Source organism: Capra hircus, chromosome 2 (assembly GCF_001704415.2).
Source record: "Capra hircus breed San Clemente chromosome 2, ASM170441v1, whole genome shotgun sequence".
Taxonomy (NCBI): domain Eukaryota; kingdom Metazoa; phylum Chordata; class Mammalia; order Artiodactyla; family Bovidae; genus Capra; species Capra hircus.
In genome coordinates, this window is record NC_030809.1 from 135722875 (window position 1) to 135739557 (window position 16683).

The following is a 16683-nucleotide window of genomic DNA, read 5'->3' on the forward strand; positions in this document are numbered from 1 at the left end:
TGTAGGAGGAGGGCTTCGTGACATTTTTCAGACATGTCTGAAAGACCTTGGGATACCAGTCTTGGTGAGACTGTCCAGGAGGCTGGCACTGATTTGGGGGCTCTGGTGTCTGCTGTATGCATGGCATGACAGGCTCCCAAGATCACTTTCATGGTTAGGAGAGAAAACCGGAGAGACTCAGTTCACTAGAGAAAGGGTGGTGTGGAAGGCTGGCTAGGCGTTCTGTGCCCATGGTGTGTGCAGGCCACTCCACGCATATCAGATATAAACCGATGATGCCTGTCTGGGGCACATTAGGAGTAGCACGCGGGAAGCTGTGTGGCCCCACCTAGGTAGTCGATGCTGATTTGTTATCACTGCATCTGATGGTGTCCAGGCCAGTTGTCCCTACTCCTGCCCCTCTGCCAGGGGGTTTCACTTGTGAAGTTGGAGCCTGAGCAGGGCTGGCCAAGTGACAGAAAGATGGTCCGGTTCCACATGTATTCCTTATCAAAGATCCAGTGATCCGTACATGTGAGCTCCCTTCCATGGAAGCACCCACCTAATACTTGTCCAGGGCACAGCCACCTTAGCAGCAGCCAGCTTCTGACATTGAAATTGTTTTTCTAAGGAATGAATCCTTGGAATTGTTCTAGTGTTTCTGAGCAGGATGAGATTGCTTTAAAAAATTAAACTGTAATGGAAAAGTCTTATTCCCTCCAATTAGGGTGAGTGTTCAGTGCATCCTGAATTCCATCTTTAAAGTAAAGAACTGCTTCCCTTTCTACAGTAAGAGAAGAAATATGTGATATTAAATCCCTTAGGTTACATGCAGAGACATTTTCCAGTTTTTTTTTTTTTTGGAAGTGTAGTTCCTTATTTTTATTCTTTTTTTCAGAAGCTGAACAAATTGAAAGGAATATTCACCCCACTGCAATGATGCTTACCAGCACTGTTAATTTACTGCAAACTCTTTGTCTTTCTGCTGGAGTCCATGCTGAAGTTATGCAGAGTGAAGCCACAAAGACTCTCTGTGGGCTGCTGCGAATGTTGGTGGAGAGTGGAACAACAGATAAGACGTGTATGCAGTGGGGAGTTGTGGGCCAAAGAGTCAGAACTGGGCTGTCAGTTTGGGTGTGTGTGTATGTGGGTGATTGTGGGTGTGTGTGTGTCAGTGTGGTAAGGCTGCTGTGAAGAATCACCACAGACATGGCAATTCTGTGGAATTACCATGGAGCTGCTTTCTCCATTATCAGCACCACCCTCCATAGTGGTACATTTGCCACAGTTGATGAGCCTGCACTGATTTATCATTAGCGCCCACAGCTGGTAGTTCACAGTAGAGCTCACTCTGGGTGTTGCACACTCTGCGGGTGTGCATGGCACCACAGGCACAACCTGCCACATCACAGTACCACAGCCTGGGCCGTCTCAATTTCAGAAATTTACTTCTTCACAGTTCTGAAGGCTAGAAGTTCAAGGTCAAAGAATGAGCAGATCTAGTTCTTTTTTATGAGTCTGAGGGCAGAATCTGTTCCAGGGCCCTCCGTAACATCTGATGGTTTGCTGGCAATCTTTTGGCATTCCTTGGCTTCCCTCATCTTCCCTTTGGCATCCCTCATCTTCACATGGCATTCTCCCTGTATGTGTCTGTCTCCAGATTTCTCCTCTTTATAAGGATGTCAGTTACACTGGATTAAGGACGCACCCTAATCTAGTTTAGCTTCATCTAAACTTTTTAGTGCAGTGCATCTGTTTCCAAACAAGATCGCATTCTGAGGCACTAAGGATTAGGACTCCAACATGTGAATTGTGGCAGAACATAATTCAACTCTTAACAGTTGAGGCTTAAAACAAGAACTTCACATTCTCAGAATTCTAGATAGCAGAAGTCTAAAATCAAGGCATGCTCCTTCTGACACTCTTGGGGAAGACCCTGAATTTTAGCTTTTGTACCTCCAGGCTTCAAACGTGTGGTGTATGGTCATATCGTTCCAGTTTCTGCCTCATCTTTAGTTGAATGCCTCCCCTCTTCTTTTCTCCCTCTTATTATAAGTACCTTCGTTCGATTTTGGGTTCACCCTAATCCAGTATAATGTCATCTCAATCTTTATCTTAATTATATCTGTGAAGAATTTATTTCCACGTCTGACTCTGGGTGAACATGAATTTTGAGGGTACAATTCAGCCTGTCAAAGTGTTTGAGTATGTGAATATGAGTATGTATAAGTGTGGGAGAAGTTGAGGAAGTGATTGGCGCAAGTGTGTGTGCAGGTGTGAGTGTGTATGCATGTGTGAGTTTGAGTGAGATTGAGTGTCATGTGTGTAGTTGGGTATGTGGAGAGTTTGACTGTGTGGGTGACTCTGAGAGTGGCGTCTGATGTGGGGTGCCAGGGCCTGTAAACGTGTAGTTAAGTGTGACTGAGTGAGTGGCGTGAGTGTGTGTCTGAAGAGCAGTGTCCCTAGTGAGCTGGGAGTTGGACTATGGAGACCGGGGAAGGGGAGCTAGTCTGGCGTATGAGCAGGTCACGTGGCATACCCCCACCTCAGAGTCTCTGCCAGCCAGGAGAGTGGAAGCCCCAGGTGTCCATGAGTGCAGATCCTGAAGGAGCAGTCAGTCTCATGAAAGTGCAGATCCTGGAGGAGCAGCAGTCTTATGAAAACCTCTTACTCTTTTTCTAGGAATACAGCCTTCTTAAAACTTGGGCTGAGAATTTATGATGCAGATTAAATATAAACAAGCTCATGGGAGATACTTAAAACATGTGAAATTTACAAACTGTGGTATTTGCCCTCCCACAGATGATTACTATTTGAATTATAGGTTGTTTTCCTACTGCTTAGAGATAGTACGTAGATGAAATTCCTTAATGAGTTTGAATTACTCCACGTACCTTAGAGATTTTAAAATGTAAAGTGTTCCTTAAGCTAACTTGCAAGTATTCTCCTGTTCTTCTCACTTAGAATCAGTGACATTGTAGTATGTTTGTAAAGGAGCTGGTTATTGAAAATGTGTGACTTAGGTAAGTTGAAAGTAAAGGTGGTTCTCAGTGCTTGTTTTTAGAGCGTGGGTGCCAAGCTGGTCTGTCTTGCTCTGCCAGCCTCCCCCAGCAGGCTGGTGTGCCGGGAGCAGCACCGGAGCTGGTGCACCCTGGGCTTTGTGCGCAGCATCGCCCTCACGCCACACATGTGCGCGGCCCTCAGCTCCCCGCCCTGGATCTCGCTGCTCATGAAGGTCGTGGAGGGACACTCGCCTTTCACCGCTGCCTCCCTACAGCGGCAGGTAACTAACTGTGCTGCCACACTGATCCACGCTCACTGTGAGTTTTGGGATTGGGAGCCCCATCAGTGTTGGCATCAGGCTGGCCATCGTAATTAGGTTCCTGAGTGCATAAAAGAACTAACACAGGGTGGATTTTCTAGATACCAGTGCATACTAAGTCTTTTCAGTTGTTTCAACACTTTGTGACCCTTGGAACTGTAGCCCGCCAGGCTCCTCTGTCCATAGAGATTCTCCAGGCAAGAATACTGGACTGGTCGCCACTTCCTCCTTTGGGGGGTCTTCCGGACCCAGAGATTGAACCTGCGTCTCTTACGTCTCCTGCATTAGCAGGCGGGTTCTTTACCACTAGGGCCACCTCGGAGGCCCTGAGACAAGAGGCTAAAGATAATGATTATTTTAAATTCATGAAGTTGTTAAGCCTTAGGTGACTTGCTTTTCTATGACCAGCTGCTCTCATCTTCACCATAGTTGTGGTATACTTGTCTTGAGAAGAATTAAACTAAAGAAATTCATTTTTAACTAAAGAATAATTAAATGAGTATCTGCATGCATAATGTAGCTTATTTTTTAACCTAATAATTCATATTGTTAATAAACTTTGAGGTAATTATGTGGCTGTAAAATAATATTAGAATTTTCACATGATTAATTGCATTACAGGAACAAAAATTAAAATCTTTAACCTCATAATTTTTCAGATAATGGCTTTCTTTAATACTTGCTGTTTTAAATCACCTTTATCAGATCTTAGCTGTACATTTGCTGCAAGCAGTACTGCCATCATGGGACAAGACAGAGCGGGCCAGGGACATGGAGTGCCTTGTGGAAAAACTCTTTGGTTTCCTGGGCAGCTTGCTCACCACCTGCTCTTCAGATGTCCCATTCCTCAGAGGTGGGCAGCTCTCCTCCTTCCTGATGTCCTGGGTGAGCAAGCAGGCATCAGTAGCCCTTCCTTTGTGTGTGCTCTGCAGAACCCACTCTGAGGAGGCGGAGGGCCCGCCCGCAGGCTTCCCTGACTGCTACGCACAGCAGCACACTGGCGGAGGAGGTGGTGGCGCTGCTCCGCACCCTGCACTCCCTGGGCCAGTGGAGCGGGCTCATCAACAAGTACATCGACTCACAGCTCCACTCAGTTACTCGCCGCTGTGCAGGGAAGCTGGCTGAAGGGGTGGGTGCTGCATGCTCTTTGCGCGTCTGGTAGTGCTTCTTTGTAGAATGTTGATTTAACTTTCAGATTGTCTTTTTAAATGCCATGTATTTTGTTCATGGATATGTTTAAAAATATTTTTTACTGGAAAAATTATTGAGGAAACCAATATAAAAAGTAAATTTGGCTTAATTTTAAATGTGTAAGAAATAGGTAGCCCTCTGGGCTCTCCTCAGGTTTGCTGTCTGTCTGCACTAGGCTCTGTTAGATGACTACTTTCCTGACTGTGAGAACCCTGAGGTGGGGAGCCTCATGGCAGTCCTGGCTGTCATTGGAGGCATTGACGGCCGGTTGCGACTAGGGGGACAAGTCATGCATGATGACTTTGGAGAAGGCACTGTGACTCGCATCACTCCGAAGGGCAAAATCACCGTGCAGTTCTGTGACTTGCGAACCTGTCGTGTTTGCCCACTGAATCAGCTGAAGCCAGTAAGTGAACTTGTGTTCGGGTTGCTAGGTAGTAAGGTGAAGGGCTTTTATATTAGAACCGGAAGGAGCTTGATTCTTATAGTTTGGGTCTGCCTTCTAGGTAGCTATCCAACTTGAGGAAAACTGGCTTTCTTTCTCTGTTTGCATTCCCTTCCTGTGGTTAATCAGGTCTCACAGGGCTGTATAGATTAACAGTTCATGTGTGTTATTTTAGCCTTTAAAGACATGAAAGGGCATTAGTTATTTAGAAGGTCTTGTGTAAGAATATCAGTTATATTTATTTTAGAATGTGAATTTATGAAATTTATTTTTTATCAAACAACTCAACTTTCAAAAAACCTAAAAATGATTCCTTTAAAATGATGATCTTAGAAAATGCTTAATTACTGTGTTGAGTGACATGACTATATTTAGCATTGTCATCTTAAATCTGTGAACTGGGGGTCCGTTGGAAAAGTGAGTGAATTATTACTTTGTGTAACCTAAGTTCAAGTGAAAGTGAAAAAGTGCACTTACTGTATGTTTCAATAAAATACTGTTTTTGATGATTATAGAAATATATGCATGTCATAGAAAATTTGAAATGTATAGAAAATACTTGAGAATAACTACCACCATCATGTAATTATTGTTAAAAAGTTGACAAGAGAAAATTAATTTAGGTTATATTTACTATACATGTAAGTCTTTATCTTACCTTCAGGGTCATCTTTCAAAATTATTTTCAGATGTAAAAACAGTTTTGAATACATGTGTTATTTTAGAGTTAAGATTATGCTAACTTTTCAGAACATTTGTTTGTTCTTCTCACTGGACACACTTTGAAGGTTTCTATGCTCTTTCTTTAGCTCCCCGCCGTGGCGTTCAGTGTCACTAACCTGCCCTTCACAGAGCCCATGCTCTCAGTGTGGGCTCAGTTGGTGAACCTCGCTGGAAGCAAATTGGAAAAGCACAAAATAAAGAAATCACCTAAACAGGGTTTTGCAGGTCAGTACATGTGCTTCATGATGAAACAGCTATAGTCTTAACTAGTGTTTGAGCAATGTTTGTTCTTTTGTCAGAGTAAGTTCTTTCATTCCTGAAGCCTTTGTGTTCAGATGGATTGGCCATTGGTTGAGCGATGATGGGAGCTGTTCCTCAGTCAACTCAGGGACATTAGTGCAGTTGTTGGATTAGATAAAATTCTAGAGCTATCAGGGAAGCCCCAAGATTCTAGAGAGTGCCATGATTTTGATGAGTTATAGAACTGTATGTTGTAAGTCTCTGACAAAATTGTCTCATAGATGTCTTGGCAAGACAAGAAGGTATTTTATTTGTGATGTAGGTATCGGTTTGAAATTTTAGCAGTTTAGGAAATATTTGATTATACTAGTGATAGTTATGGAAAAGGAAATGGCAGCTATTCCAGTGTTCTTGCTTGAATAACCCCATGGCGAAAGGAACCTGGTGGGCTATAGTCCGGGGTTGCAAAGAGTTGGACATGACAGAGTGGCTGAGCATGCATGCAATAATAGCTAACTTGATTCTAACTATGTTAAGCCATCTAATCATCACCCCTACCCAAGGTAATGCATGGGGAGCAAGAAAGGGAGAAGACCTGGGGGAGGAAGAGCGTGCTTCCCCACAACACTGGGAAAGGCAAGTCTTTGGTTACAGACAAACTTTGGCATGATCCGCTGAGTCCCTCAGGGCAGGGCCTCCTCAGGGCTGAGCAGCAGCTGAGGTGGTGCGCCCAAGCGGCATGGCCTTCCTGCTCAGTTCTTTCTTCCCCACAGGACAAGTGGACTTGGACCTGCTGAGGCGCCAGCAGTTGAAACTATATGTTCTGAAGGCGGGCCGCGCTCTGCTTTCCCACCAGGACCAGCTCAGGCAGATCTTGTCTCAGCCAGCTGTTCAGGAGGCTGCAGCTGCTCATACAGGTATCTTCTTAAGGAGTTCTTTTGGATCTGTAAGAAAGGCAGATACTCCAACAGAAAACAGGCAAGGGACACGAAAGGGAAAATACAGATAGCTTCTACATGTACAAGGAAGAGGTGCAGTCGGGCCAGTATCTGATGAAAAGTGATAGACAAACCTGAGGGGATTTGGTGGGGAGGGAGGGAAACAGCGTTCTCTTGCCCCAGTATATAAGGTGTGGTCTGAGGACCAGTAGCATCGATGACACATACGAGGAACATGTAGAAATGTGGACTCTCAGGCTGCACCGCAGAGCTAAAAAAATCAGGATCTGCATCTTTTAATAAGGCGGTAAAGTGGTTCATATGTGCATAGAGTGGCACCACCCTAACACTTTGCTGTGCTAGTGGGAATTTAAGTTGGTACAACCAACTAACAGGTATTTGAGTGAATGTTAGACTTTAAAATACATACATTTGTATATTCACTGATTAATAAGTTGTCTTATGGGAATTTATCACATGAAAAGGTGTCATGGTGCTGACATCTTTTTACATCTCATCTGTAAACACATGACACATGTTTCCAGATGCTCATTATAGCTTTTTTTGTTTGTATTGACACCTGGATGCCCATTATTAGGTGGTGTACCCATATGGTGGAATACCATGCACCATTCACAAATGATACATATATAGGTTTAATACCATGGAAATAGCAAAATGATAAAAAGATACTGCTGTATACATCTGTTTGTAGATTAGCATTCATCTGCTTACCAGAATAGTGATAGTAGAATTTCATCTGACTTTATTTTCTTTGTACTTTTCTGTATTACCTCAGTTTTCTGGAGTGAGCTCATTTCATTTTGAATAGGGGAAAAAAAAAGCTATGAAGTATGTTTTTATTATCTCCTGTTGAAAGACATTGTGGTAAATATTATGGAAAACAAGATCGTCTTTGTTTATGATTTACTGTCTGGAGTCAGGGTGGGGAGAGAAAATGAGAGTAGATGGCACTGTCCAAGGTATGGGCCTATGTGCTATAAGACGTGTGAGCACAGTTTCACAGGCACCCTGGGGGTGCTGGAGCTGAGGGCTGGGGAGAGCAAGCAGCCTTTGAGGTGTGTCAGCCCTGGCTGCAGGAGTAAGGACTTTCCATCCTGGGGGAGGAGACAGTAGGAGTAGAGGCATAAGTGGTGAATATTTGGGTGCTAACCTTTGCAAGGAGCGCAGGATTTACTGATGAATACGGGGCTAAAGCTGGGGAGAGGTCAGCTGAATCATGTGATAGAGTGCAGTGGCTACCAGGGTGAAATGTCAGGCTGGCTGAGAATATGTGGCAGGGCCTCACACGATAAGGAGGTTATTCAGGATGACACATATGCTAGTGAGTTATAGGAGCATTTGAAACCGGGAGCTCATGGAGTTGGGGAAATCGTGTCAAGTGATAAAGTGTCTTCCAAGGGAAGGCTTGAAAAAACGGAAAGAAAGTACCAGTAGAGACTGTGATGCTATAGTCTTTTTGGATGATGACCTCTTGGAAAATCAGTGAAAAGTCAAAGGTGGCTAATGTTTCAAGCTCAAGTTATAGGGAAGACAGGAAGGAGTGCCGTTGTCAAAATTAGAGAGTCCAGTGGAATATGTGGTGTTTTTCCTTGACTTAAGAGTTACGTTTCCTCAACTTTACAAATTTAATTACAGCATGCTGAGTATGAATTAAATCTAATGAAAGTGCAGATTCATTCTGTATTACACATTAGGGACCTTGAAGATAATCCACAACTGTAGAGGATCAGGAAACCAGAGCCCAGGAAATTGGATTGACTGCTCTGTGGTTATCCCACTGAGGAACTGTGGCAGCACTGAAGGCCAGAAAGTAGGGAGTGAAAAAGCGTTGAAAATTTTGCTTGTCTAATGCTTGATTAGGTAGAAATCATGTCTGGTTTAACATGATTAGTGCACTGTCTTTGTGTATGTGGTTGAAAATACAGTGTCACCCATGTTTTGTTTTTGAATTCAGATGATGGAGCAGCTGTGTCCCCTGACCTTGTGGACATGTCTCCTGAAGGGCCGCAGCCCCCCATGATCCTCTTGCAGCAATTATTGGCGTCGGCCACCCAGCCGTCTCCTGTGAAGGCCATATTTGACAAACAAGAGCTTGAGGTATAGTCAGTAGACCTGGTAGTTTTAATCTGCTGCATTAACCTATAAACAGCTTTATTTTATGTGTGTGCCAGAAGTGTATTCTCTTAAGGATATGGTTTGAATTTTAAATGAATGCCAAAATAATTCTAATGACTAGGTAGATTTTAACCATTTTTTCTGTCCCAGAGCACTGCAATACTAGTCAGAAAATGAATGAGTTAAAAGTTTAATCTTATTTTGAGTTTCTGTGAATTGTTTGTAAAAATTAACTAGATTCATCATGAGTTAATGCTTAAGTATTCATGGAGGGATCTTTTTCCAGGATTATTGAGAGAGCCCTATTAGACCTAGGAGTACTGTATGGTGGTGCTTGCTCATTTGTTGCACTAACTCCAAAGACTTTGTTGAACATGCTCAGGCTCTCAGCCAACACCCTGTTTTGGAGCATGTGCCCTGCACTGCACGCATTGTGGGCTGCAGGGAGATGGCCTGTGGACATGTTCCCGTAGAAGAGACCTGATTAGGACTGAGTATGATGGAAACTCCATGGCCCACCACATGGAAGACTAGATATTTTAAAAAATCTTTCTTGCTGTGTACTATGTTAAACATTCTGAAAAAAAAAAAAAAAAAAAAAATCAAAGACAGGAGTAAAATCTTGAGCAGACAATTTGGCAGGTGGAAAATACCCTAGTAGAAATCCTCAGAGACTAAGACCCTGTGGGGAGCCAGGATCCAGAGTGAGCTGGGAAGCCAGTTGGGTGTAAAGGGATTCTTCAGGAAATACTGGGCATAGGGGGAGGAGGGTGCCAGGTGTTCTCAGACCAAGTCTGAATGCCAGCTACTCCTTAGGTCTGAAAACCTGAGATGGGAGATTGGGTTAAAGTTGCTGCAAGGCTATGTTGCCAGTCATTTGTCAGATAAAAACAGAATGTGGAGGAATGAGGAGCCAATCAATGAAAAGGGTGTTGAGCAGATGCAGCACAGAGCCATGCTGGGAAGTGCCCAGAGTTGAGGGAAAAATAAGACTTGGAGGAAACAAGTAGACCTAGAGTTGTCCTTCATGAATCAGGAAGGGCTCTTGTACCAGAGAGAGAGCTATGATTGTTTTGTCTCCCTTGATTCTTTTTTTTTTTTTTTAAGATTTATTTATTCATTATTTGGCTGTGGTGGGTCATTTCTACACCTGGGCTTTCTCTGCTTTTGGTTCGTGGGCTTCTCATTGCAATGACTTCTTGTTGGGGAGCACAGGCTGTAGGTGCGAGGGGGCTTCCATAGTTGTGCCTTGTAGGCGCTCGTGCCCTGGCTCAGCAGTTGTGGCCCATGGACTTAGTTGCCCCATGGCATGTGGGATCTTCCCGGACCAGGGATCCAGTTGGTGTCCCACATTGCAAGGTGGATGCTTAACCACTGCACCACCAGGGAAACCCCTCTCCCTTGATCCTGATGGAAATTCAGGTGACATTGTATTGTTTTATATGAAATGTCTTTTATTTTCTTTGTAGATGGTTTAGTACCTGGTTGTTTTCTTCAGTCTTAAGGAGGTTGGTTCTAGACTTTTTGGTGATGATTTATCGTTTTCCCCTTAGGTCTGGCTCCTAGTCTGTTAATTCGGTGAGATTTAGAACCTCTTCCAGTGGAAACCTTTGTGTCTTGACCAAAATGCTGAAACTTCGTTGGACTGGGATGGCCCACCATCTTCTTAGCACTGGGTCTTCAGCAGTTTCTTTTGGCTGGGCCCCTCAGTCTTGCGTATGCTCAGTTTTGCAGTCAGCCCAGGATTTGAGGTTGCATATTTTGTGGTTCTCCCTCACCTGTCCTTGCTCTAGCAGGCCGCTGTCCAGTGACACTGGCCCTGTTAGTGGCTTGCCTGCGGGCTTCCCTTGTGCTCAAGGTTGCCCCGTTCCTGTTTTCTCCAGGGTCTTCAAACAGTTTTTAAGAATATTTTGACCAAAATTCACAATTATTAGCAAATCTGGAAGACCCAGTAGTGGCCACAGGACTGAAAAAGGTCAGTCCTCATCCTGATTCCCAAGAAGGGTAGTACTAAAAAATGTTCTAACCATCGGAAAATTGCATTCATCTCCCAAGCTAGTAAGGTCATACTTAAAATCTTGCCTGCTAGGCTTTAGCATTATGCAAACCAAGAACTTGCAGATATGTAAGCTGGGTTTAGTAAAGGCCGAGGAATCAGAGAGCAAATTGCCAGAATTTGCTGGATCATAGAGAAAGCAAGGGAATTCCAGAAAAACAGACACCTCTGTTTCATCAACTACGCTAAAACCTTTGACTGTGTGGATCATAACAAACTGTGGAAAGCTCTTAAGGAGATGGGAATACCAGACCATCTTGCTTGTCTCCTGAGAAACCTGTATGCGAGTCAAGAAGCAACAGTTAGAACCCTGTATGGAACAACTGATTGGTTTAGGATTGAGAAAGGAGTCCGATAGGGCTGTCTTTTGTCACTCTGTTTATTTAACCATTATGCTGAGCACATCCCAAGAGAAATGCCAGACTGGATGAGTTACAAGCTGGAATCGAGATAGACAGGAGAAACGTCAACAACCTCAGATAGGCAGTTTCCTCTAATGGTGGAGAGTGGAGAGGAACTAAAGAACTTCTTGATAAGTGTAAAGGAGGAGGAGAAACTTAAAACTCAATATTAAAAGAAACTAAGATCATGGCATCCGGCCCCATTACTTTATGGCAAATACTGACTTGTCTTTGGGAGGGGCGAGGGTCTGTTTCTCCTACCCCATCAAACCTCTCACCTGTGTTCACCTCGGCTTGTTGCTCAGTCATAGCTCAGTGCTTCTGTGAAGTTTCCTTAGTGGACATTGCTAATTTGCTAATTTATCAGGCAGACTGTGTGTACTGAAGCAGAAGTTATTGGGCCATTGAATCTTTCCTCTGCATTAAACTGTGAAAGTTGTCTTTTTTTAAACATGTTTTATCCATTCATTTAAAAATACACATGTAAGCCTAGGTTTCTATATTTCTGCACTGCAATTTGTTGTAGTAGTCTGTACTTTCCATTTCTCTAGACTTCTTCGTCCCCTGATTCACAAACTCCGCTTTCATTTGCCCAGGCTGCTGCCTTGGCTGTGTGTCAGTGCCTGGCTGTGGAGTCTACCCACCCGTTGAGCCCTGTGTTTGAAGACTGCAGCTCCAGTGAGGCCACGACCCCTGTCCCTGTGCAGCATATTCGCCCAGTCGGAGCAAAGAAGCACAAGCAGTCTCCTGGTCCCGTTCTGCCGGTTGTAGTTCAGCTCATGGAAATGGGATTTCCTAGAAGGAACATAGAGTTTGCGCTCAAGTCACTCACTGGTGCCTCTGGGAGTGCTGCTGGCTTGCCAGGTGCTGCATCTTCCTTATGGCTGTGTGACTTAATGTGCCCACCCTTCTGTTCGTAGGCTTCCCTTGAAACACTAATGTCAGAGGCCCCTTGGGGCACACAGTTGCTGTGGTCCTCATTGTGGTTGTGCCGTGTGTGCTTGCTCCTAGGCGTGGAAGCCTTGGTTGGGTGGCTGCTGGACCATGCTGATGTGCAGGTCACGGATCTCTCGGATGCAGACACAGGGTCTGAGGAATGTTCAGACGAGGAGGTGGTGGAGGACGTGGATGACACGGCCTATGCTGTGGTCAGTGCTTTCCTTGTGCCCATCTGTTCTGAGTTCTGGATTCCTCTGCACTACTCCTTAGGGCTTCTCTGTGGTTCTGCCGGGCATGTGGCAAAGCTACTAAGTGCTACCTGGGTTTTCTTAATTAATTTGAGATTTAACATCTGTTGATGTTGGGTCGCCATTAGAGAAGATCTTAAAAAAATCATTATTTGCATGACATATTTACTTCTGATTTGAGTAAGTTGTTTTATGGGATTGATTTGGAATTGCCTCAGAAATTTTCTGTACTTTCAGCTTTTGAGATTTATTCTGCTTACAGTGCTGTTGCTATTAGTCTTTTTTTAAGTGAAGAATTTTATAGTGAAAACATAGAATATTATTACTTTTTAATATTATGGATTTCACTTACTACTTTCTTTTTAAGTAAGTTTATCTGGTTCACCATTAAAAAAAAGTCTTTATCTTTTGTAGTCCACTGGTGCTGTTGTAACAGAGAGCCAGACTTATAAAAAGCGAGCTGATTTCTTAAGTAATGATGATTATGCTGTGTATGTGAGAGAGAATATTCAGGTGAGTAAATGGTATTGGGCTGGAACCTTGATGGCTTAGGTTTTCATGCAGCAAATGTTTGAGCATCTCAGAAAGTCAGAGAGGGAGGGCCCAGCACGTACCAGGGGAGGGACTGTGACTGGAGCAGAGGACAGAGGAGCAGATGTGCAGAAGGTGGTTCGTGCCCAGTGACGTGGCACACACACCCATGCTTCCTGATGTGACCCTGCTCTGGACACTTTTATCATCTGTTTTTGCTTTTGAGTTTTTGAAAAAAAATTACTCTTCTTGCCATCTAATTGCAAATTTTAGCTATGCTTTTTGTGTAGTCCTTTTCAACCTTAAATTCTTTCTTTTCCTGTTTTGGTTCTTTTGTTATAGTTAGTATGTGTGTGTGTGCTAAGTGGCTTTAGTTGTGTCTGACTCTTTGCAACCCCATGGACTGTAGCCCACCAGGCTCCTCTGTCCATGGGATTTTCCAGGCAAGAATACTGGAGTGAATTGCCATGCCCTCCTCTCTAGTTAGTGTGAAAGTGAAAGTTGCTCAGTTGCTCTGGTGATCCCATGGATTATATAGTCCATGGAATTCTCCAGGCCAGAATATTGGAGTGGGTATCCTTTCCCTTCTCCAAGGGATCTTCCCAACCCAGGGATCAAACCCAGGTCTCCTGCATTGCAGGTGGATGCTTTACCAGCTGAGCCACCAGGGAAGCCCAAGAACTGGAATGGGTAGCCTATCCCTTCTCCAGCAGATCTTCCCGACTCATTAGTATACTTCAGCGAAAATCCTGGAAATGGTCTTATTTCTCCTCTAAATAAGTCAACAACATGTATCTCTAAGTAAAGGATTTTATTTTTAACATACTGACAGTACTGTTACTTAACATTGCCTAGCAAAGTAAACAGTAATTCCTTACTATTATCTCCTTATCTAATTCTGGCTCAGATTTGCCCAGTTTTCTCCAAAAATGGCTTGTTATAGTAATTTTTTAAGATTTAGATACAAATAAGATCACACGGACATTTGGGTGATGTGTATTTTTAACCTAGAACCATTTTTCACTCATTTTTCACTCTTTTTTTTTTTCTTTTTATGCCATTTATTTGTGACTAAAATTAGGTTGCCCCACATCTTCCTCCCTGTCCTCTGCATCTCCTGTAAAGTCAGAGTGAGGGCTAGAGGTTGATTGGACTTTGGCTGCATCTTGGGAAAGACGGTATTGTATTATGGCCCAACATGCAGTGTTACTTGTAATCTGTACCATCCAGTCTTTATTAATTGTCCATCTTGGAGCTTTAGTAATGATTAATGTTAGTATCTAGACCCATTAAGAAGGGTTGCATAATAGTGATTTTTAAAATTTGTCATTCCTTCCAAATTTATTATCTAGAGTTCTGTACATTGAAAAAAACTTTCTTATCAACTCTTGTCACTGTAAAATAGTTTGTATAGGAAAGGCGCAATAGATGGTTGCTTTTTGTTTGCTTGTATTATGAATTTTCAGTTGTGTATTGGTATCCTATACTATAAAAAGATGACCAAGAAACCTTTAATTTGCTTATATGATGAGTTTATTGGCTGTTATGGATTTGATGTGTTTTAGTCATTTTTCTTCTTGGTCAGATTGTTCTTTTGACGGAGCCCATTAATCTTTGATAGCTTCTTTGTTTTATGGCACAAAGTGATCTAAATTCATCTTGTGTATTTCATGCCCCCAGCATCAAGCCAGGCAGTTTTCTTAAGAGTTATGGTGTCATTTTGTGTAAAATGATATTGAGAGCATGCTGTGTGCTAGAGGAAATTCTTTCTTAGAACTAGAGTAATGCTGCTTCACAATTGATCGTTTCACCTATATATTGGACTGTATTTCTAACAATTTTAGGTGGGAATGATGGTTAGATGCTGTCGAACATATGAAGAGGTGTGTGAAGGAGATGTGGGCAAAGTCATCAAATTGGATAGGGATGGATTACATGACCTCAACGTGCAGTGTGACTGGCAGCAGAAAGGAGGCACTTATTGGGTTAGGTATATTCATGTGGAACTTATAGGTGAGAACATTCTTTCTTAAGTTCTTTTGACTTTCTTAATTAGATTCAGAGTTCCCCAAAATGAATGCTAATCATATTTCTTTTTTATTTGAATCTCTAGGCTATCCTCCACCAAGTTCTCCCTCTCACATCAAAATTGGTGATAAAGTTCGTGTCAAAGCCTCAGTCACAACACCGAAGTACAAGTGGGGATCTGTGACTCATCAAAGTGTGGGGGTTGTGAAAGGTAGTATTACCTAGGCAAGAAAACTCCCAAGTGCTTAGCTTTTCATCAGCTAATGTGAACTCTTCTTTTTCATTCAAGGGCAGGAAAGACAAGCCTAATGATTTATACATAGTGTTCTTTTGCTTCTCAGTACTCTGTAGAGCTGCAGCACACCTGTTACTGGACAGAGTCAGGTGTATTAGCTCATTGCAGCATGGGAGAATACACACCCTGGAAATGGGATGTCTTCATAAGTGGTGTAACAAAGACTGATGGACTTTGCAATTGGTATTTTGGGGAGGGTTCAGGAAATTGGGGTAATTCTAAGAGTGGATATCTTAATTAATGCTGTTTAGAAGGAAGAGATAATGGACTCATGATGAGATTATGCTTGGCAAGGAAGCAGTTGTTTATACTAATCAGGATGGGTTTGTGGTTTGGATTAGATTGAATGTGACCAGATATGTTAAAAGAGTGGTTTTGTTTTTACCTCAGTCTGTTACAGTCTCAGGGTGGCCTTGTGTTGGGGTTCTTTGAAGTTCCGTCAGTCCTGCCAAATGGCTAACTCCCTCAGTGTTTTTCTCTCTCTTTTTTAATAAATTTAAGAAACGAATCTGTGCAAATGATAGTTAGCAACTGGAAACAGAATTTTCCTCACTTTATGTTTAATGTGATACTCTTGAGATTTCAAATTAAACATGGCACACTTTAAATGATATTCATATCCATTTTAACAGTTGCATGAGAAATGATTAAGTATTTGTGTGGTTTTATTTTATCTTTAAATTTGCTTTTGGTGCCATTATTCTTTGTTTTGTCTTCCTTCATCCTTGTAGGAAAAACTTACTGTATAGCTTAGATTAAAAATGGCCGCAATGGTGGTACTTTCCCAGTGGGCCAGGGGTATTAGTATTTCTTAGATTACATAAGAACAAGTAGCTTATTTAATATTTTACTTTAACAGTTTTCAGTTTTGTTTAACAGTTTTCTGAAGTGATTCTTCAAAGCTTTACAAATCAAAGCATAGATAAATTTAAAGAATAACTTGATTTAGAAGTTAATATTTAGAGTAGGTTTCACCAAAGGGCAGTAGATATATTAATAATGTAATTATTAATCCCTAAGATACTGAATGGAGTTTTTGCTTGGTGTAATTAAATGAACCTTCTTATTGTAGAAAATTTCAAACATATACAAAAATAGAGACTATAGTATAAAGAACTGCTGTGTCTTCATCACCTGGCATCAACAGTTGACAACTGCTGGCCAAAGTTGTTCATCCGTGATCCTCTCCCTCCATTATTTTGCAGCTA

General features: G+C 42.6%; 1 protein-coding gene across 3 annotated transcripts in view; it reads left to right on the forward strand.

Moving 5' to 3' along the window:
- Positions 1–16683, forward strand: part of LOC102186637 (E3 ubiquitin-protein ligase HERC2) — a 240331-nt gene that overhangs the window by 119415 nt on the left and 104233 nt on the right. For 2 of the 3 annotated variants that reach the window (XM_005675805.3, XM_018066078.1), the window contains exons 38-50: positions 878–1060; positions 3081–3262; positions 4007–4154; positions 4234–4430; positions 4668–4898; positions 5747–5885; positions 6674–6817; positions 8817–8959; positions 12031–12298; positions 12446–12582; positions 13036–13134; positions 14997–15165; positions 15266–15391. In XM_005675805.3, coding sequence (XP_005675862.2) covers positions 878–1060; positions 3081–3262; positions 4007–4154; positions 4234–4430; positions 4668–4898; positions 5747–5885; positions 6674–6817; positions 8817–8959; positions 12031–12298; positions 12446–12582; positions 13036–13134; positions 14997–15165; positions 15266–15391 — 2166 coding nt within the window. The remainder of the gene's footprint in view (positions 1–877; positions 1061–3080; positions 3263–4006; positions 4155–4233; positions 4431–4667; positions 4899–5746; positions 5886–6673; positions 6818–8816; positions 8960–12030; positions 12299–12445; positions 12583–13035; positions 13135–14996; positions 15166–15265; positions 15392–16683) is intronic. The other variant, XM_018066077.1, reaches the window with a different exon arrangement.